The sequence below is a fragment of the Spea bombifrons genome, chromosome 1 (assembly GCF_027358695.1).
Source record: "Spea bombifrons isolate aSpeBom1 chromosome 1, aSpeBom1.2.pri, whole genome shotgun sequence".
NCBI lineage: Eukaryota > Metazoa > Chordata > Amphibia > Anura > Pelobatidae > Spea > Spea bombifrons.
The window spans coordinates 27,086,643-27,110,761 of record NC_071087.1 but is presented as its reverse complement, the minus strand read 5'-3'; the positions used below and the strand labels follow the sequence as shown (position 1 = coordinate 27,110,761).

The window sequence follows — 24,119 nt, the reverse complement described above, 5'->3', positions numbered from 1 at the left end:
AGCAGTCCTCTCCTATTGTCTCACTTCCCCCTCAACCACCGACTAGATTGTAAGCTCACAAGAGCAGGGCCCTCTTCTCCTTTGCACCAGTTTGTTGTTGTATGTGTTTCTAAATTGTTCTTCTGACTGTAACAGCGCTGCGGAATCTGCCGGCGCTTTATAAATAAATGTAATGTGTTTACAAAAAGTTTTACATTACAGAACTGTCCCAAATTTAACGAATTGGTGACCTGATAACTTAATGCACATTTACTATTATATAGAAAGCCTGAGTCTTTCAATTCTCGTCTTGTCATACCCCTTGAATATATGTATTGTATTAAGCGCAGCGTAAATTGTTGGCGCTATATAAATAAAAGATAATAGTAATAATAATAATAATAATAAAGTGTCAGAAGATTCCATAGAAATACAAAATTCGAAAGGCAGAATACAAAATTAACATTAAATTAACAATATAGAATATCAGTGATAGGGCTAACAAACAAAGAGAAGAAGAAGGAGGCTTTGCTCTTGCAAGCTTGTATGAGACAGAAGGTAAGGCAATGCTTGGACAATGATGATGAGTTCATTGTAGTGAAGGACACTTGGAGAAGTCAGGGGCCTGGTGATCTCCTGGTGGGAGGAACAGATGGTTTATTTCCAGATTTTGTAAATAAGAGAAGCGATATGGGTGCTGTAGTGTTATTAAAAGCTCTGTAAATAAGGGTCAGGAGTTTAAATTTTAGACTCAGGATGCAGGGAAGTAGTGGAGGAACTGGCACAATGGGGAAGCCGTAGAATAGTACTGGGATAAGAAGACTTATCTGTGTGTCATTGATCACAGAGGTAATATTGTGATCCAAGTTACTAGTATACAGGGAACGGAGGTGTGGATAGAGGAGAGCAGTACAAGGAGATGTTAAAGGTATAGTTAGATACATAGGATTTTATCTAGGAAAAAGCTATTTAAAAAAAAATACCACAGGGATAAAGGATTTGCAGGAGGAGGTCCTGAGTGTGGTCAGGGGAAAGAAGTAAAAATAAACAAATTGAAAAGGGACTGAGTGGAGAGAGGGAGACAATAGAAAGGGGATAAAAAGAGAAAGGAGAGGAACAAGAGAAAAGAGGAAGATATGAGAAGGAAGGGAGATAGAACAGACACAAAAAAAGCAAATGAAAGAATAGAAAAGAAGGTAAAAGGGAGAGGGTAACAAATTCAGACACTCACACGTACTCACACACACCCAGACATACCTCAATTACCCTCCACAAAGTCTCAGACCCTCTTTTAAGCAGCTCACACATTGCACGAGCTGCCAAGATACTAACACAAGATCACATAACATCAGGTGACTCTGCTAAACCTTGCCTCTGCTTCTATTTGGGAACTGCCACCAGTCAGTAGGTTTTCCAGAAATTCTGACACATAAAGAGGTACGTCCAGGACCATGGACTTTTACTCTTTTTTCCGTGATTCACCTGGCCAACCGGGACAGGTGGCAACCCTGAAGGAGATGGTGGTCAACAGTATCAAGGGGCTAAAGAGAGGCCCAGTAGGGTAAGGAGAGGTGACCTATCAGTAAGAAGATCATTAGTGACTTTGGTAACTGCTATGTCACTATAGTGTTAAAGACGGATATCAGATTGCAAAGGTTCAAAAAGGTACAAATAGAGTAAAAAAAAAGCAGGTAAGCAGCAACTAATGATTTCCTAGCTTGTAGGCCAAGGGAGAAGGCTAATTGGACAGAAGGTAGATAAGTTTGTAGGATGTAGACATAGTATCTTCAAGGGAAAAACGAGGGCATGTTTGCGGAAGGATATGAATGTTGCACCATATGGACCTGGTGACCAGGTGTGCCTTATTTTATTGTATGGTTTGATAATGAGCCTTTTCATATGCCAAAGTGAGTGCAGGGCTGACTTTAGGCACCTTACGTGAAATCTAAAGGAAGGATTCCCCAAAAAGACATACAGAAACCCACCACATGGATAGACATTCACAGACATGCACACTGATACATTCATAAACTAACTCTGTGATATATGTACGTACATTGCCACACTGACCATTAAACAAACAAATACACAAACTTATATATACATACACAATCAGCCACGTCCCACACAGATGGCCTGCTCCCCCTGCACAGACCACAATGACCATACAGCCGGCTCGGTTTTGCATACAATAAGTTGAAATCACTTTCACTCCAAAAAGCAAATCTGTGAATTACATGATAAAATGTATATACCTTATTAACAGTTCATACATACAAGTTATGTTATTGCATTTAAGACAATAAAATAAATAAAAAATAAAATATGTATAACTAGCCAGAAATGATTAGGGCTTCAGGGAAGTCAGGAGTGTCTATGCCCTGTTCTCTGATATTTAGTGTAAATGTTTAATATATGCACTAATACATTTGTTACAAGGCTTTACCGTCTCTTTAATTGTCTTCTGGGCAATGTAGTGTGACTGATCATGGAAATATTTGGATATGTTGCCAAGTATACTTTGCATAATACTTGCCCTACACCTAGATAGGAGTCCTAACTGATTAGTTCCTACCCTATTTCCATGTTATGTAATTACGTATTTCATGTCTCCTGAAGTATAAAGTGGTTTAAAAGCTCTACTGGTTAATTGTCTCTCTACGCTACAAACATTCAGCAGCTTGTATCTTCTCATGCTTACATAACGTAGTTATTTTAATATTTTTATGATTACTATGCAATAATTAAATGTTATTTATATTATTGGGACCCACCAACAGATTTCACGGTGTGTTGGAGAAATTTTATTCATTTATGGCATTCTGCAATAGAATTTGTAATGTTTAATATTTAAAATAGTCAATAAAAATAGTCAATACATCCTCACTCAAGCTCTCCTCTACAATTCATCCTCACTCAAGCACTCCTCTACAATTTGTGAACTTGCAAGAACAGGGTCCTTCTCCATCTGTATCAGTTCTCTTAAAATTACTGCAAATTTCTAATTTTCTTTGCTAAATATTTTGTAACATCTGGTTTTAAATTACCAGATTTTACAATTTCATGACGTAAAGTCATGATTTTATTAGTGACACGGAGGCGAATATAATGCTTTCTCTTTCTTTATTCCCTTCAGCAGCAAAGAGATGAGGAAATATTCAACAAAAAAACAAATAACAATAAGTAATGAAAAGAAAAGAAGGTAGCATATCTCTGGTCCGGAGTTGGAGAAGGGTCATGGCGATCATGTTGAATGGCGGAAAGGCATGATGCCTGCCCTGAGACCAATCTTGGAGAAAGGCATCGGTTGCTAAAGCCTCCGGATCTGGTCTCCAACTGAAGAATCGAGGGAGTGTTGAGTCAGGAGGCAAAAAGATCGATGTGAAGGGGACCCCACAGTTCGTTTATCTGAAAGAACAAATCTGAACGAAGACGCCAATCGCTCGCATCCCTGAGATACCTGGAATTCCAATCCGCCGTAATATTGGATAGGCCGGGAATATATTCTGCCACTATTGAGATATTGTTGTGAAGGCAATAGTGCCAGAAGTCTCTCGCGAGGACCGCTAATGCCCTCGATTTTGTGCCTCCCAGATGATTGATCTAACGAACAGCCGAGATATTGTCCATCTTGAGGAGAATGGAACAAGAAGCTTGATGGGGAGAGAGGCTGCGTACTGCAAATGATCCCGCCAACAGTTCCAGGCAATTGATATGGAGGAAAGTTTCGTCTGAAGACCATCTTCCACCTGTAGAAACGTTCCCGCAGCGCGCGCCCCGACCATGTAAGCTTGCGTCGCACTACCAGATCCGGTGCCGATCCACAAATCGTCCTCCCATTCCATGCTTCCATGTGGAAAAGCCACCAAGTTAATTCTTCCTTGGCTTCTGCATCCAGAGCTATTTTGGTCTTGTAAGAAAGACCTAGTCTCAGATGTGCGGCTTTTAAACGTTGTAACGCTCTGTAATGTAGAGGACCCGGGAAGATGGCTTGAATAGATGAGGAGAGGAGTCCTATCATGCTATCATGTAGGGACAGGAGCTGAAGATGTAAAATACAGCATCTATGAGGAATCCTAGGAACTCGATGGATTGGGAAGGCTTCAGAATCGACTTCTCCCAGTTGATCAGAAATCCCAGGTTTTGAAGTAAGGAGACAGTCCACGTGAGATGAGTCCTCAGAAGCGCTTCTGAATGAGACATTATCAGGGTATCATCGAGATAATAAGTCTTACTCCCCAACTTCTTAAGAATGAGACCACTGGTTTCAGAACCTTGGTAAAACATCACGGGGCTGATGACAGGCCAAACGGTAGGCAAGTGAACCTCCATTTCTTTCCATTCCATGTGAACTGTAGATAGTTCCTGTCTTCGAGAGCTATGGGAATAGAAAAATAAGCGTCCTTCAGGTCTAATTTGACCATCCAATCCGATGGGAGCAACAGATCCCATAGACAATGGATACCTTCCATTTTGAAACGATCATACACTAGGAACGCATTCAGAGGCCACAAACTGATTACCGGCCATACGCCACCTCCTTTCTTTGGAACAAGAAAGAGGTTGCTGACAAATCCTGGAGTATCCCAAGGTACCTCCTGAATGGCCCCTTTGTCCAGCATCTCTGCTACCTCCGCGGATATCATCTCTTGATCCTTTGTTGGAAAAATGAACGCTCTTGTAGGAGCCACCTGAAAAGGAATGGTCGTCCATTCCAAACGATAAGCCTGCACAGTTTCGAGAAACCATACATCTGTGGTCACAATCTACAATACATGAGCAAATAGAGCTAATCTGCCTCCCACATTTACATGGGAAACAGCTTGAAACCAAGTACTTACCGTAGGGTCTTTTCCCAGGATAAGCTCCTTTGGAACTGCCGGACTGCCAAGGTCTCCCTCTGGAGGGGAATAATGGAGTAGGCTTGGATTCACTATATGTAGCTCTATTGGGGAAGGAGCCTCGACTTTGGTGGAAAGAACCGCGATATCCACGGCCGGACAGATGGCCCCTAGCTCTGTTGGCCCCTCCAAAAACCTTAGGCGCGAAGACGCGCTTCATAGAACTCTGTGCCTTATCTAAAGCGGTGAACGTCTTCACAAAGGATCCCACATTCTTAATGAAAGACTCGCCAAATAGTAGGCCTTTAGCCGAGGGACCGGGTTTGGTGTCGGCTATATTGACCAATTTTGGTTTGATTTTCAGGAGAATGGCCTTCCTCCTTTAAATAGCCAGGGAGGAATTAGCATTCCCCAGTAGGCACACCACACGTTGAATCCACCCTAAGGCGGTATCAAAATCAAAAGTTTGTGCCCCCGCCTTTGCGGCTTCCAGCATTTCGTATAATTTAGTCACTGGGCCCAGGGAGTCTAATACCCTGTCTTGACAGTTTTTAAGGAAAAACTCTAGACCCTTTCTCAGTTTCCAGCCTGACTTCCCTAAAAATTGAATAATTTGAGGATCCACCTCTGGAGTCTTGCAAACCCCATCGGGGACAATTGGCCGTGGACATTCGGCCCTCAATCTGTTCCTGGTCTCTTTGGATAAAGGGGTACGAATACGCAATGCCAGGTATCTGGCAATGTGCGTAGGGGGTTCCCACTCCGCAGATCGAGGGTGGCGGAGATCATCTGGATCGAAGAGCGGTAGCCCATGAGGATCCAGGAAAGGGCCACAAGAATCAGCCTTATTGGCACTTGAAGCCGGTAAATCTGTATTGGGTATGGGGAGGGGACCCTGGGGTTCAAGGAGAATATCCGACTCGTCCGAGCCAGCGTCCTCAATGGGATCCCTGTAGGAATCCATTGATCTTGCCTCTTCTCCATCACTGGCTTCTGACTCAGAGGACTCACATAGGGCACCTTTTCCATGTTCTGATCGATTTAGCCCGACCAGGGGCACTAGTGCGTGGTACGTACACGCCATCTGAGACAGCGTGAGAGCTGTCCAGCATAACAGGGGAGACCCTGGCATTGTGCAGTGAGGAGATATGTTTGGTTTTGGCAGTTGCTTTACGTCCTGCCAACCTAGACTCAGAGGCACCCATGTTATGGACTGTAGGCTGAGGCATACCGGAACCATGAGCTTGGGCCAAGGCTTGAGCTATAGATTGGGAAATGGAAGATGACATATTCCCCATAGCCTGTACTAAAGCTCTGTTAATAGACCTGGACATGGTAGTGTCCATCATAATTTGGAACTCCTCTGAGGAGACCAAGTGTTCATCCCGAACCAGAGGACCAGTAGGATCAGCATTGGGAACATAAGGCCCAGTAGGGAGAGAATCATTAGTATTGGGCATGACTAAAATGCAGGAAAAATATAAGAATACCTGGAATAAACACTCCCTAAAGGAAAATATTATCAAATATATCAAGGGTGAAATAATCCAGTGATATAGAGGACAGGCACACAAAAACGAGGAGAGAAAAAAACCCACAAAGGTTATTGCAAGAAATGGCCACTGCACAGAGAGGGAGGAGCCACAGGAACAAGAAAAACGTGCCAAACTATAACAAAGATGCTCGCCACATCACAGGCAGACCTAAAAGCCCGAAATCAAAATGTCCGCCACAACGCTACCGCGCATGCGTGGCCGCCAAAAGGCACCGCGTTAGAGAACGAGACAGCAGAGAAAATGAAGAAGGCAACCACGGGCAGAAGTGTGGCCACCAAAACGACAACACACAATGTCTGCAAGCAGAATGTCCGCCGCAACACTACCGCGAATGCGCGGCCGCTGGAGCGGACCGAGAGCACGGCAGCAGCGGCGGGAAAGTGCGTCAGCGAAAAGATAACCACGAGAAGAAACAGGAAAAGAAAGAGACTGAAAGGGTTAGAGGAAGATTATTGAAAGGGGCGTGATGTTATTACATATGCTACCTTCTCATTGGTTATTGTTTGTTTTTTGTTGAATATTTCCTCATCTCTTTGCTGCTGAAGGGAATAAAGAAAGCATAATATGAAGCCTCCGTGTCTTAATAAAATTGAGGATGGCTGCTATGCCTATACCACACGTTTATATCCCCACTTCTTCTGGGAGGCTGTTTCATGTATCTAATACCCGGGTAAATATATTTTAACTCACATTTGCCGAAGTAAGAAGCTCCAGGCTTTGATAAATAATATTTTTTCCACTAGTGACATGTGAAATATGGCTTAAAATGCTAAATATTATAAAATTGAATAATTGTGTTGCCAAACATACACATTAGTGATAACAAAAGGGGAAAATATTGTGAGAACACAAGGCAGGCAGTAAGCAGATCCAATGGAAGAAAAAGCCTGAAGGGGGTTTCCGAAATCAACTTTTTTTTGTGTGTAAAAGTAAGAGACTGGGGCCAGGGGGGTCTTCCGGAGCACCCACCCTGCTCCTGATGAGGAACACGCGAAGTGCTGCTGGCAGGCAGCGGCAGGCACAGGGTTAAGGTTGTGGAATGCAGGAGTGTGGAATGTTCATGCAGATGAGACGGATGCTAATCTCATGCTAATCAGTCTGTGGCTGGGAACAGGCCGGGGTTATTGGCTTCCCCGATCCCAATCCACACGGCTCTTGCTGCTGCTTCTGCTGCCCGGGAGCCACCAGCTGCCCCTTCCCCAGCAGCCCCCCGGTCCGACATGCTGCATTCCAGCCCCTTGCCTTCCGTGCCAGGCTCCACGTTCTACTAAGTGGGCTTCCATTTTTTTTTGTGCTTGGAGGGCAGGCTTCCTCGTTAGGTGTTCGCGATCCCTTCTCTCACCGCTGACCCCCTCCGCTCCCCCTGCCCCCCAACATCTTTCCGGACTTATGGAGGAGTTTGCCGAGTGCGATCATGCCTAGGAAAGGAAATGGGCAGCTGCCTTTACCGGATGGCTGGGAAGAAGCGAGAGATTACGACGGGAAGGTTTTTTATATCGATCACAACACCAGGCAGACCAGCTGGATCGATCCAAGGGACAGGTAGGATCACGTGTGCCCCGCTTTACCCCAGTGATGAGGGATACCCCATACTGTGTGTTTGCCCTATCACCCACTCACTGGCAGATCATCATTAATAGTAGTAATAATAAATAATTAATAATAATAATGATGTGTCTGATGGGCTTGGTGAGGATTTTATATGCTTTTCTTTGGATTTGCGGCAGCTGCTTGGGTTGTACGGTTATGTTGTATTAGTGCTTGGAGGGGGAGGGAGTCTTGGAAGAAAGGCAGGTCAGGAGGAGGGGGGGAGTGAAAGGGTGGAGGGGAGGTGGATGTAGCAGTCACTTTGGGTAGTAAGAGGAGGGGGAGGGGGAAGGAGTTATCTCAGGAATGTTGGGCTCTGCAAATAGAAAAAAGGGCAAAAAAATGTGGTGAGGCAACAGGGGGGTGGGGACAGCAGACAACTTTCCACTACTGGGAGTCAGCTAGGTTTTTCCCACACTCCCCAGCTTCAGATGGCTTCCTTCCTTTATCACAGCAGCAGAGTATAGGATCCCCCATAACCCATACACAGTGTGAGGGATCATAGCGTGATGTGATTCTGTCCTTTTCTTTCCCAGAGCTTTATACCCAGTGTCCACAGTGGCTGCCATTAAATATGTGGTACATTAGAATGCATTCAGTCCCTCTAACACTCTATTGGTATCAGCGTCACGGTTATGGAGGGTCTGTTTAGACTCCTTTTGTCTCCAGGTGGTTTTCATTTAGAACAGATCGATACGCGTTTCACATGTGCTGATAATGCCACATACTACATGTGTGTCTGATACTTCGAGACCCTAGGCCTGATTCCTCACGAGAGGTGTCATTCATACGATGTCTCTAAAGATAATCAAACTATGGAAGACAAACTTTTTATTTTCCATCTTTCCTTCCAAAATCCAAAAGATGGCATTTTCTCGCGAGGCAAGCGGTGGCCACAAGCCAAGGCAGGCTTCTCGGTGGCTTTGTCTAAATTATTGCTAATGCGTTAATGGGGATCTCGGGTGAATGAAGGAATTTGTCTCGTGTTCAGTAACTTAATAAAATGTGTGTGAGTTAAACATGTACAAAATGTTTGGTGTATAAATCCAGTTTATAATTTTGTAAAAAAATAAAAAATGTTCAGTTAGATGACACTGTTATGTCTGAAAACAAAGTAATTTATGAAGTTTTTACATTTTTGAGCCGGCATAGAACAGGTTAACAAGGTCCAGACTTGTTCATATCTCGTTGCATTCTTTTAAGACGCGGGCATCACATGGGTTGGAGAATGGCTTCCTTGGCATGTAGGCCTGATTTCGGGTATAATGTGTTTCTCGGCAGTAAATGAGAAGTGCTATTTTTGACGGACGTAGGAGTTTTTTTTTAAACATTATCAATAATGCAATATTTTCAGATGTGGCTTCAAGAATGTTGTTGGGCCACAAAGTATCATGAGGGTCTTACTCGGACAGTCTGGTGTTTTTTGTTTTTTTTTCCACATAACCAGTGAACATAAATCAGACCTCAAAGAAAAAATAAACTTATACATTACATGGCTATTGCATCCAATGAGGCACAAAAAGACGAAGGGGTATTTGTTTTTTTGCTACATTGTACTAATCAAACCAATACTCAAACAAGCGGAATGGATTTACAGTCCAAAGAGCTGACAGTCCACCGGACTGTGTGTGTCTGGAAATATTAATGTCCACAAGTACCACTCCAGCCGCCGCTGAACTACAACTCTCATAATCCTTAGCTAACATTTTATTGTCAATAAACAATCTAAAAGTAATGAGATGGACTTTTCCTGTTTTAGCAACTGTTACTGTATCTCCAGCCTCCTCCATCTCATTATTTACATGTGGAGCGTGTTAGATTAATGACTTTTCAAGAGTTAGACTGTTTTCCATTAACTCATTTCTAATACAATAATGTGTACTGTTGGGTCTGTTTTTCACGAAAAGTCAGACATTTAAAAACACATCCGTGTTGTGTGGCCATGAAGGCGCAACAGTGGGACCGAATTCTTGTTCCTTTTGCAACTTTTTTTTCTGAATGTTTACCAGGATAGGATATTTAAAATAAGCGTCATTGAATAATATCTATTCAGATACTGTTATCACATGCATATATGGGAACTTCCCAGGGTAAGGTACTGGGAGCTCACCCATATGCCAAACACTCACTGCTCCCTTCTATCTATACATATAAAAGCCATTGTTGGTCATGCTGTGTTGGGGTATTTTGATTGGCCCCTCACTGCATGCCCTGCCCAGCATGGCAAGGGTGCAGGGGGGGGAATGGTGCTGTTGGATAATGTTTTGTATGGTGAAAATCATGGTGTGTGTGTGGGGGGGGGTCAGAAAAATAGACAAGCAAGAAGAAAGAGAGAATAAAGTGTGCCTCAATTTTAATGCCACGCACAAATGCTGGGATGTATAGACATTCTATTCTGCATACTGAAGTTAAGTATTAGCTGGTGGTTCACATAGCTGCTGAGGGTTGGTGTTTTCTTGTTGAAATATCATGTGTATAAATAACCTTTTTTAAAAAAAAAAGTTCTTGTCTAATACTTACTCAGGTATGTGACAGCACAGAATGTGATGAATACGCTCTTGTCTTTAATGTTGTGGTTACGCAGAGCAGGCTCAGATCTTTGTGTCAGTCACACCATGACATACCTGGTGCAGGAATGCTCCTTATCCAAAGCACCGGGGTATTTGCCTTGCAGTCTTTGACTCGAATTGATCATTGCAATGCCGACTGCAGACTGGCTTCTAAATAACCAAATGTTTTTTATTTTGAATTCACCTTATACACCTTGGTTAGTTTTACAGGGATAATTTAATGTCCTTGACACTCGCTCTAAAGAAGAATGCATATTAATATACTGCGTGTTCTTTAACATACATTCTTTTAAATGACAAATAGGTGAGTATATCACGTGAAATAAGATGTTTGGCATCTAGCTGGAGGTGCAAAAGGGGCAAATATATACGGGGGGGGGATTCTGCAGGATTTCGCCCATGCAGTTGCAAAAGGGACAACAGAGTTTTTTTCAAGGGAGCCATGCAGCTATGATATGCCCGTGATAGCTGAAGTTTGTCTTTAAATTCCCTTTGGCACAATACAGTGGTTAATCGTGAAATCACAAGGAAAATGGTGAATACAAAAATATGCACAAATATTTACAGTATATGTCACGGGGTTTCACAATAATAATTTTTGATTACAGGGTCATTTCATACTGAGATGATGCGTTTTTTTATCTATGTAACAGGGGCGTCTTTGCCCATGGGTTATACATGAATAGATTGAGGAGTCCAGAGCTTGCTGTTGTGTTACAGATTAATTTTCTATTCTCTTTTCAAACCTACTGCTTGTTGAAAATTACATTTTTGGGCATTTAATGTGCAAAGACACCGCTCCAAATGAAATCTTCATTACTATTGTACATTTTTGGGATTCTGATAATTCTGTCTGTCCTGCCTCTGCCCCATCCCGGCAGAATGTTCGGTGTTTGCCAGAGCAATGCCAAAAACATACTGACATCTTATGAATATGCTCACTGTACATCAGAACAAGTAAACCTGCCTCGTACAGTGACAGAGTTTTAGCATGAATGGGATGAGTATAAAGCTATCCTAAGATAAGACCAAGGGCTGATTAAAGTCTGAGTCTTTAACTCAGGAAAAATGGGCAAAATCTGCCGCCAACTTCTATGTCTCAATGATTACAGTTCATTGTAAATGCCTTATTTATGGTTCCTACTGAGCACTTGGTTGTACGTGGTACATACGAATTGTGAGAGTTGCAGTGTGGCATTAGTTATAGAAACTCCTGTTGGTGGTTCTCCTGCAGATTTTGAGTAGCCCAATATGGCGATTCTCAACATTTAGGGATGAATCACATCTAATTTGCTGTTCCAGGCATAGTTTGCTTCATAGTCCTCGTCTTCTTGCTGTAAGAGCACCAGGTTTCTGCTGTGAACCTTAAAATGTCTCATCTAATACATCAGCACAGAAGTATCCTCACCATCAAAGTGGCTGAAAAGGCTTAAAATATAGTATATTTCTAGTAGTAGAATACTACTGTAAATAGTTTGGGTGATTTTATTTATATAAAGACATTGAAAACAACGTATTTTCCAAACCAAAAAATGAAGCATGGATATCTAGGATATTATTATTATTAATAATATTTTATTTATATAGCGCCAACAGTTTACGCAGTGGTTAATACAATACTTGGCTCGGATATAGGCCGCACCCGAATATAGGCCGCACCCTAAAAGTTTGGTGCTTTTTTAAAGAAAAAGTTTTGTAATAGATATGCTGCCATTCTGTCCCCCCCCACCCCCAAGATATGCTGCCATTCTGTCCCCCCCACCCCCGAGATATGCTGCCACTCTGTCCCCCCGAGATATGCTGCCACTCTGTCCCCCCCGAGATATGCTGCCACTCTGCCCCCCCGAGATATGCTGCCACTCTGTCCCCCCTGATATGCTGCCACTCTGCCCCCCCGAGATATGCTGCCACTCTGTCCCCCCGAGATATGCTGCCACTCTGTCCTCCCCCCCTCGAGATATGCTGCCACTCTGCCCCCCCCCCCCGACTTACCAGAGCAGACTCCCGGGTGTCTTGCGGGGCCGGAGGGGGACATCTACGCAATACGCGTATACAACTCCCGGTGCCGGCCCTCAGCGGACGCGGCGGCAGCGGAGGTTGTTTACGCATGCATCGCTGCAGCCGCTGAACCTCTGCACGATGTGCTTAGACAATTTCCCGTGCCAGCACTCCCTCCGTGGAAAGTGCCGGCAGGGGAGGCTGTCTGAGCGTATCAGAGAGTAGGATACGGGTCCCCTGCACCGCTGCGGGGAATCTGTATCCTAACCCTGCTGCCTGCCCGGCGCCCGGAACTGATAGACCCCGAATATAGGCCGCACCCCCACTTTAAAGACTTAAAGTGGGGGGAAAAGTGCAGCCTATATTCGGGCCAATATGATATATTCAAGGGGTATGACAAGAAGCTAATTTGACAGACTAAGACAAACCGATACATTAGGTGGAGAGAGCCCGGCTCGCAAGCTTGTATATTGAGATTAACATAACTGTTTATTGGCCACATAAGGATACAATTGTCCGTTACTGTGCTGTCTGTTTACCTTGTAAAATATAATACATTAAATCACTATTATTGATTTATGTAGTGCCATCACATTCTGTATCGTTGGCAAACAGGATATCACAAGAACTACATCATATAACAGTTAAGGCTTGCAGAAAGAAAAGGTGTAGAGGGCTCTGATCAAACAAGCTTGCAATCTAAAGAAAAGGGAATATTACACAAGAGCTGAAAGCGCAAACATTTGAGTTGGGCCAGCCGCACCACTATATCCCAGTGCAAACATTGTTTAAATTAATGATATAGACTGCACGTATATATCATGTTAAACTAGTTGTTGAAAGATTATGTTGGAATTTGCAAGGTTTTTTTCTTTTTGGTATATGTGAGCTTGTGGGATATACCGTTGTACACTAGTGGTTTTTGTGTTTTTAACCTTCCACTAATGAACTGTAGTTCCACTGTTAGAAGTGTTTGGTCTTTTGATGTGGAATAACGTTATAACATATACTCCTCTAATTCATACGGTTCCTTCTCGTCAAAGCAATACACCTTAGTAGTACTGGCTGGTATGGGTCTCTCCATTCAGTGGCATACCTAGCACATTTAGCACCCAGGGCTAATCATTTTTTAACTCCCCCTCCATATAACTCTCTCAAGCTTATAATGTGTTCAAATGAATCATTAGGTCCAAAACAGAAGTAGTGATAGTGTCAAGAGACACACACACACACATTCACCCTTGCACTCCTTGTAGGAACAGAACTCGTGCTCTCTTAAGGAAAACAATTTGTAGAGGCAGCATATGTACAATAGTACAATAATCTAGGGGTGTAATAAAAGCAGTTGATGTGTAGACCCTATGATACTAGGTGCAGTAAACGTGCATATATTGGGATAGGAAGTTACTGTGCAATAAGAGCGTACAATCTATGAAGGGAAACACCACGCTTGTCTGCATGTTGGTATTTAAACATAAATACAACCACAGTTCTGGAATTACCAGATGTAAGGGGATTATCAACTAAAATGGAAAAAGTATCTCTCCTTCCATACTCCTGAAATTGTGCAGGAACCATGCTAATTCCAGTCCGATGGATACTTAAGTGTATAATGTCTTAATTGATGCCTTGTTTAGCAGACACACCATTTCTCTCCATGTGTGTAACCGAGCTCGGGTAGATTGGACACAGATGGAATGTTCCCTTCTGCTTTTGTAAGAGAGCGGTGATGGCACGTGTCTCCTTATCAGCTCTTACCTACCATCACTTTATGACCTTTAGGGATAGCAGAGTTGTAAATACTTCTCTTCAAGGTATACAAACAAGTGTTTTATTATTCCACTTAAACAGAATTTCCATGAATTGGTATTCCATGAATTAGTATTACTGACAGCTCCTTCTTAAGGCTTTTGTAAATAGATCAGTAAAACCATAAAAAAATGCTTTCACTCATGTACTCTTTTCTGATTGCGAATACACTCAGTAAAACATTTACATTTTTTCCTAAGTAACCTAAAAGAAAAAAGGTTGGAAACGATAGAGGTGGTAGAAGTGGTATTCATATACACTCTCCCTCTTCCTCTTCTCCCTCTTCCACTGTATGTGAAGCAGGCCTAGCCCCAGATGGCCTTTAGTGGGAGGAGAAGAAGAAGGGATGTGGGTGGGGATTGGGTGTGGCCAAATTCCACTCCCCCTGCCCAGAGAATAAAAACTCAGAGACCCGGGGAAGCAGGACTTTACATGGAGACTCCAGGCCAAACCGGAGATATAGTGGTAATGGACCTATCCAGTCAGAAGAATGTTTTATGTATACATCAATAGGCTAGCATAAACTATATGTATGAGATTGTTGATTTGACCTTTTTTTATTGTAGTATTCTTGCAGTGGGATATGGTATGCTTGGTGTCTTGATTTCATTTTAAATATTGAAATTGTTTCTTTAAAAAAGGTTTTAAGTTTCCCCCCTGATTTTGCATTTTATACCCCTTTCTTCTTTCTTTATACACATGGTTATAAATGTTACTGTTAATTAGAAATTTTAGCTCTCTAGTCTCAGATTATATTTGAGATTTGCAAGGTGGGTATACCTTGCCACAACTCCCACCCTGCCCACTTCTAGACCGGCCACATTCACTTCCAGAGCCAGCTGAAAAAAAAGTTCAAACCTTTTTTTGCAATACATGAATTTGAGTAGTCTAAATTTAATATTGAAGGTTGAATTTACTGTGATCAGTGTATTGTGATTCCGTAGACTTTTTATCATGTGTTGGAAAATGGCTTCACAGTATATGTTACAAAGTACTGGAGAGTACGGCGTGTAAATGTTCCCTTGCGAATGCTGCCATGTTGTCCACTTGATGAGAAATAAATGGCATGTTTTGTCTTCCTTTGTAACCCCGTGAACTTGTTATGAGCTTGAATGCCAGTGCTCGTGTAGTCCCTGGTCTCATTAGCGGGACGCTGTCAGACGAGAAATGGTGTCTTTACCCTTGAGGTAGCATCAGGACTTAATATGTGTTGGCCTTTCCATACCACAGCACTTACTTTTCAAACTGTTCTAATTGCTGGTGTTCGTTGGAGCGGAGAGGAAAACAAAATTCTTGAAGTCACATTTTGCTTCTTTGAAAACTATTTGGTAAATCTGATTACCTTAAGATTGTTCAGTTACAGTCTGGAAATGCAAACCAGGAATGTGTGATTAATACCCGGCTGCCTTGTGCGTAATTTGCAAAGAAACTTTACTAACAACCCCTCAAAGAAGTTCAGCCAACCACGGAAACCTAAAACTTTCGACCTAATGTAAACCAAATCGTGTTGGAGAAAGCAAATATGCGATTTTGTGGCTTTACGTTGTAGGAATGCTTGCAACAGTAACAAGCTAATTGCCTTTCAGAAATAAACCTCTGATTGGCTTTCTAAACTTTGCTTGTCTTAGTGGAAAAAATTGAAACCACACTCTGCAATCGCTAAGCCCTAGTGGCATATTACTTTATCTTCCTGTGTTCTGCCTCTGCTCAAAGATCACATCTCGATTTAACCCACTACTTTTATTTATATTCATTTTGGGAATGAAAGAAGTGCCCTTATAAATATCATGTACGGATGTGAGATTTCTTTCTTTCATGATCGTATATCAAACGATGTCTTAATGCTTATGTTTGGTTAAACTGACTAAAGCCCATTATAAATAAACTACATCCATGTCAAAACGTACATGTTTAAGAATAGGACACGCATACACAGAAACACAACAGATGTCACTTACTGATCCCTTAACCATGGGCTCCTTTTCATGTTCATACTTTGTAAACATGTTAAACAGTTTTGAAAAAAAAAGAATTAAAAATTGCGAAATAAAGTTACAGTTCCAATGAAATGTAACTTTATTTAATAATATTTAAAATAATTTTAAAGCCACGAGAATTTCACCAACTAATTGTCAACTAGATTTTCTTTGGCGTCCTTGATCCATACAGGTTAGGATAGAATGAACGTTTTTATAGGTTTACTCTTTGACTCCAATAGAGTATCTTCTCTCTCTTTTGGAAATCTAATTTTATCACCAAATGGTTAACACGTAGATTTCCCCTTTTGGAGCGAAGCTACCATGTCTATGCCATTGGCACGGCAGACTGGCATACCAAGGAATTCAAGGTTTGACCAGGAGTCTCCAGGTGAAGCAGTGCGTCTTCAGGTCTCCTTAAGTTATTAACGTACATAAGATTGCTTGAGAGTCCTCCCCTTTTTTTTTGAGGTTGGTCCTTTATTAACATTAAATGCCTTCACGAAGAATTCTGTTAGTGCTTCCACGCTCTACATTATTTATGCATGCTTTTCCTAAAAGGTCCATATTTTAGATTCTACAGTGGGGGCAATGAATAGAAAGCCTGATGCAAAGAACCGTGAAGTAGGAATTATTTATTTGCTATTACACACATGACCCTGACCTGAACTTTGTAATGTTTGCCGTGCTGGTTGGTTGTACATTTAACATTCAAGGAGCTCATAACATTGTTCAGTTGTGGTTTCTTCCCCTTTTCCCTATATAAGGGTTAATGTTTTTCTAAAAATAATGTATTTAAATGAATAATATGTGCTTGGTGTTGTTTTTTTGTGTGTATATTTAAATTCTGACAAACCAGAGCACTGAATACCAAACCAAACTAATATATTTCTCAAAAAAATCTATTTTTGCTCTTTAAAATATATAAATATTTCTCCTGACCCTGCTTCCTCCACAGATGTCCCTGTTTTCCAGAGTCTATTTTTAAAAATGTCCTGGTAAAAAAAAATGTTAAACCTGATAACAATGTAATTATTAACATATATTTTTTATGTTTCACTGCCAAAGGCAATGTTGTTACCTATATATGTCGGAAAAAGAACGTTGATTTCCCCTAACTGTATTTCGTTAGTTATTGCTCTGGATATACCGGATTTTAAGCAGGTCAGGCAATAAAGTTTGAATACGCCATCCCAGAAATATTGAATCCTGATTTAAAACTTTTATTCTCTTTACTACCGTATTTTGTTGTTTGAAAAGCCGGCTGAATCATTACATGGATTAAAAAAAAGTCTGTCCTTGGAAATGTAACAGTGCCGAGTCCTGCGTTTTATCATGTACCTGAACATACGTGTGCGTGTTTATTTCCTTCAGTAAGCGGCGTTGGGTATCTGGAAGGTGAAATTGATTCCTGTTATGGAGTAAGGCTGTGCAATGCTTCGCTTTTACAAAAGCCCTTTGTTTGCTATAAATGGCTGTCCAGTATAACCAGACAAGAAAAGTCATTGAATCCTCTTATAGCTCATAAGTAAGTCATTATTTGGCTTTGGAAACTATTATAACTATTCCATTGTTGAAAAACTTGGATTAAGAAGCAAACCATGAACATGTTAGATGACGTTTCAGGTCTGCCTTAACATCTTGTAAGCTGAATTTTACGTGACTTATGAACATAGAATTTGACGTCGGATGAAGACCATTTTCCTGCTGTAAAGACTCAAACCTTAATAAGCCAGTGGTGTCTATTCCATTCATGTTTATATTCCCTCACGGTGTCAAGCTTTACCAATTCTGCTGTAAGATTGTTCAACTTATCGACCCCCCTCTCTGTAAGGTTTCCTTACATTACATCTAACCATCTGACCCTCTAGTTTTAGATGACCTCGTTCTAACATTTCTCCTCCTTTGAAATAAAGACGTGTGAAGTCTGAGCTTCAGCTTCAATTCTCCATACTTCTTAATGTTTTACTTTGTTGCAGTAGGTCACAAAAATGTCTACACTCTCCACACTCCCTAGAACAAGTGTCCCATACCTCCCAGCATGGTCAAAGGGGAACACATCTTCTTTATTTCCAGAATTCAGAAGACCAGGGTCAGTGAGCACCACCTACTAGTCCCGTTAGATTGATTATTTTTGTGTGTAATATCTGACCCTAGGTTTTATTGAAGTACATGTGGAAGGAAATAGATCTTCAATCTCAAAAGAATAAGTAAATTGTACTTATACTGTGTTACATTATGTTAAAAATAAGGTTCTCAATCACTCCAACTTAACATGTTATGGCTTAAGGGGTGTACATATAATTTTGTCGCCAAATCTAGCTGTTTTAGGCAGATTACAACCTAAGACAAGGGTGACAGGTCTGGGGGATGGGGGCGTCTGAAGCTGCTCAGTGGGACTATTACAAGCGAGATCACACTATGGAAGACATGAAGAAGCCTTTATTGTGTATGCTGTACCCAGCGGCACATGCCCTTCTGATCCAGAGGACCAGGATATGATTCTATGTCCCGGCGTTTAGTAGTAATGAGTAGCCATGCATCTACTATTAGTGAAAATGCTTTGCTGAGCTATTGCACTATTGCACTAATAATTACCAAGTATGCATGCTTTTTTGCCTTTTCTTTCTTTTAACTATGAAATATTTTTTATCTATATTTGGGGTGCTCAATTGACTAACATTAAAAACCACTAAGTGATCGCTATTGGATCACTGCCATATTGCAGATATTTATTGGTTAGGCACTCCATGCATATGATAAAGATGATGCTCAGCGCCTGCAAAATAAAAATATTAAAATGGATGGAAATTGTATACATGCTTTATTTTCTTACAGCCGATTTGTTCTTGTATCGAGATGTGGATGTTATAAGTATTCAAAGTTCCATTTCAGCATCTTTTGTGTCCCTAGGGTATAGTAGGCTTGGCATCTTAGCCACTTGGCCTTGTGTTTGCCTTGTAAAGATTGTATGTAATGTTTTGTTAGTGGCCCCAAAGTAATGGAATGAATTAAGAACAGTGGTTCTCCAGTCATCAGCTGCAGCTATGTCCTTAGATTAACCTACATCAAAAGAGCCATCATAAAGAATCACTGTTTCTTACTACCTCCTGATCCTGGCGTGACTTATTGTTGATGTCAATCCCAGATGGGCAACATAAACTTATCAGATCATTATAATGTGGAAAACACAAATCTATTTCTCATGATGTGTTCCATTTAAAGGGGCACTCATGCTTATATTTGTCCATGGGTGACTGAAGCTGTGTACTGAATTTTTGTGAAATAGGAGGAGATATTGGTAGACACGGGACACAGAGGAAGATGGAGAGACAAATGCTTGCAGGCAGCGACAGTCGGTGTGCAGCTCAAAAATTGCATCATCAGAATTGGGGTGTGCAGTAGCAGCTCTAGCTAAAGAAGAAAGAGCCCAGCCTAACGTTTGGGGCAATTCTAGTCTTGCAAAACTATCATGCTTTAATAATACACACACGCAAATATGTACTACTATCTATAGCAAGCCCAATAAATTACACATATATACCAAAAAAAATATCTCAGAAACACATATATAAGATTACAAGGTATGTTCCTTCCATTCTGTACCCATGCTTCTATTGATATATTCTATTTTTGACTCATCTTTAGACTTAAGGAATGACTAATTAAACTGGCCATCTGGCGCACCAGGGAAATGATAGGTGTGCCGCTGCCCAACATCGCTTCATCCGCACGCTATTTGTGGCTCGAATGGCAGATCAGGTGCTGTAATTTGTGGCCAATGGCTGGATATGCCTGGCCGCACGCTACAGGAGCATAGAAACTTAATGTCCAGCCGTCATAGCTAACAGCCGAGCCATTAGGTGGCCGGTGGCCTTAAAATGCCAGCGCCTTATCATCGTCAATCCTGCCGTGTATGTATGTGTGTGTGTGTGTATATATGTGTATATATGTGTATATATGTGTATATATATATATATATATATATATATATATATATATTCTAATTTAATTTTTTAAGGTTGAACAACTTTTTGTGTGAAGCGCCTTTAATGACTGCAGCACTTTACCTCGAAGATAAACTAGCAGGTTACTTTCTATCCGATGCTTTGGGCATCTTACAGAAACATAAATAATCTTGCACTGGTTTACTTTTACTGCATCGTAAAACAAATGATTAAGCCAATGCATTCATTGATCCATGAGCTCTGGGGCCATTCACAGTGCTGTTTCTGTTCTAGCCTACCTAATGTATGCAGTCAATTAGTAACCAGATCTATTGCATGACTGGGCTGCTGTTCTGTGAATGGAAAATATATCAAACACACAATGTCAGGTCAAATGCAAAGTTCATTGTATGCTATTTTACCAAAATGGCGTTTTGGAGTAAAAGTTTACGGCTCTGTTTCAGTGTTGGATGACACTGGAATTCAATGAGTGAATGAATCTTCATTACTTATAAACAGACTGTAACTATATTGCCTTGTACTACGTGTATAAAAACAAAATATAAATGTGAATATGATGGCCAGAGTAATAGTAGTCAGATAATATTGTTTATATAATTAATTCAGTAACGCAGTATTGGGGTCTCCAGGTAGTCCAAGTATATAGCATGTATAAACACTTACCATCTGACTTGTAGTTCAGGGAAATGGCAGTAATTAAGGCAATACGTAAGTAGAACTGATAACTCGTTTCATTCAAAGGTAGCAATTAGGTAGCCGTCTCGCTGAAATAAATAATAAATGTAATTAATAGTGACTCTGATTGCCTGATGCCTCAGGCACCTTAATCATCATTCTCTGTGGATGGTTATTCTTAACAGGGTACTTAAAACTAAAGGTGATGTAGTGTCAAGGATGGAAAATTAAGTGATGTATTTTTTCTTTGGAATTGATTAAACTGTTGCCCTATAATTACTCACGTTTAATTAAATTAAAATTCTAAAGTATGAGGTGTGCTGTTTCTATATAACAATCCCATCTAAAGAAAAGACCTCAGAGGTTCCAAGAGCTTATAGCCCAATAAAGTTGATATTGCATAAGTCGGACTTTTGCCCAGGTTATGTTCTAGTCTAGTGGATGACCCTCTTCATTTTTTACTGGTGGTGTTTATGTATAATGTGGATGTATATGATTGCTTATATATTATAATATACAGTATATTGTTAGGTGCAGCAACCTTTATTCTGATGAAGACTATAGATTAGTACACATAGTAAATCTCCCAAGTTGTTTGGGGTTAGTCCTACTCAACTCCCTCGGAAGAGAGAAAGAGCTCTGGGTAGCCTACTCTGTGATTTCCTGGGTATGTAGATTAATCAATTAGCAATCAGAAAATGTTACCAAAGCCTAAGAAACAAAGGTAAACTATGTTCTTGACCATTTTTTTCACATGGAAAAAGTGAAGAAGCAGTAGTGCCGTTCCTATGTAGCTGGGCAAGCCGGTGTTGGCTTGAGTCAGCGTAAAAACCAACACCTGCCTTGGTCTAGCTTAATAAGAACGAAGGAGACCGGGAGTCCCTGGGCAGCTATACTCAGGGGCCAATAGCGCTTCGAAGTGGGCTACACTAGTGTGTCTCCATTGAATCCAGCCGTTTATGGAGACCTCTGTAGCATCTTTTCCAAGCGACTACAGCATTGGGATATGATGCCGTATCAAAGCGCTCTGAACAGACCTGCAGTCAGACCTAGGGTAGCGACTCCCATAAATACATTACTGCAGTAAGCGTCATGCAAAATGCGTATGTTTCAGCATTAATAAGACATCTTGCATACTTAAGAAAAAATTTACCTTTTCTTAGGCCAGATCATGCCATAAATGTTACCTGGAAACTTGGCCAGACACCACCGTAAAACCAGTGGAGCATGAAGAACACACAAGCAGGTCATCTTCAAAGGAGGCCCGATACCCTGTCATGGGTGCCATAAAATCTTACAGGGACCTGGCAGTGGGGCCACACCTAGCATCAGCACCTAGCATCTTCACAGTTATGATAGGAAAAAGGGTTATGTTTCCACAGTAGAAAATCTAAGGGGTAGTAGAAGCATTATTAAACCCCCATCTACAGACACCAGACAAGCCAGAAGTCTTGTTTTCCCCTCAGAAATCTCATGGTGCTGCCACAACCACGAGGGTTTCTGTGTAGGCGGATGCAAATAAGGTTAACAATGATCACTTTTGCCTCTATATCCACTTATAGTAGTTTAATAATAATTCTACTACCCCCTTAAACTTAAATGAAATGGTTTCCATCACCTTTACCCACCATAACTTATGTCACAGTAGAATCATAACATGAAGATGTTCTGAATGCTGACATTGTGCACTCCAGCATGACAGGAAGCATGGCATTAGGGGGTTATCCAGGGCATGTGTACATGCTATACATCTGTACATTTGTAATAACATGATGTACAATAATTTTTGGAAAGTATTAGGTAGGAGTTTGCTGTCGGGCTGTACGACCCATCTCATGAGGAGTGCCGTAAAGTGCCTGGGCTTCACACTCCCCTCCCACGTGACACCAAATGTGTGTCTACCAGAGACAAAAAGAAGAACATTCCCAAAAGTATGGTAATCTAAGTAGAACTTTGAATTTCATGTCACACCATTTTGACTATAAGGGGCTATAACATCTGGCGATTTCTTGGGATTATTTTATTTTTGTTTTATGTAAATTTTTGACAGAACAAAGGAGCATTTTTTTGTGCATGTCTTTTTTGTAACATTGCTTTTGTTGTATAAGCATTGTGCCCAGGTGACCATTTTTGCACAGATGAAATATAAATTGGTACTGTGTAATTCTGAATTTTCTAATTTAGACAATACACATTTTTGGCTAAATTATGTTTTTTTTTACATAGTTTGAATAGTTCAGGGGGTTACCGAAGCCTCCTTAGGTATTTTAACTAAAATAGAACTTGCTGGTATCTGTAGCGGTAAGTTACTTGTGTACCTTCTCATTTGGTAAAGGGGTATCCATCCCATAAGTATGGGTTTTTGGTTTGGAGGGAAAAAAGCTCTAGCTTTTTTTTATTATTTATTTGTACTGGGCTCAGACCAAAGTGGACAGTTGGATTTACTTGGAATGGGTAACGAGGCCTCTGAACTAATAATTGGTATGTGTGGAATGTGATAGATAATAAATCTTCTGATAAGGCCACGGGAGGTGTAAGGCAGTATTTATCAGCAAAGGGTCACCAGCTAGCTGTAGAACAGAAGTTACACTGATGTGTTGTCTGTCAGGCTAATTATAACTCTAATTAACTTACAGCACCACTGCTCAGTTCTAATTATGCTAACTAATAATAATGACCTCCATTAATTACTTTAACAGGATCCACTTAACATTTTATGCCATCCTTTAAAAGTATACATATATCATTGTAAAGTGAAATAATCAAGGCAAGCGTTGGTGTATTGGTGTTTGTAGCATGTGCGTATTCTCAAAGTAATAGAAAAAGGCTCCATTAAATTTTGGTAAAATGTTTTTTCATAAACACTTAGTAAACACAGGAATAGTTACAAACTAGGATAAAGTATATGTTTGTGTATTTAGCGCCAACAGAGCTACTTTACAATTTATGAGAAAACTTGAGGTCACTGACCTTATGAATGGGAGACGATAAATAGGAATAGATTTTGTACCTAGTTCTGTTGAGCTGTACATACCTTTCTAGTAAAAGGCAGCGTCGGGAATTTCCAAAATAGGAATTTCTAGCATCAACTATACACATGTTCAATAAAAATATAAATGAAAACATAGTATACATACCTAGCAACATTATTATTACAGAG

At 40.9% G+C, this 24,119-nt stretch overlaps 1 protein-coding gene across 1 annotated transcript in view; it reads left to right on the top strand.

The window, feature by feature from the left end:
- Positions 1–7,588: 7,588 nt before the first annotated feature.
- Positions 7,589–24,119, top strand: part of WWC2 (WW and C2 domain containing 2) — a 70,017-nt gene continuing 53,486 nt past the window's right edge. Inside the window, exon 1 of the mRNA XM_053459503.1 lies at positions 7,589–7,918. Coding sequence (XP_053315478.1) covers positions 7,791–7,918 — 128 coding nt within the window. The 5' untranslated portion in view covers positions 7,589–7,790. The remainder of the gene's footprint in view (positions 7,919–24,119) is intronic.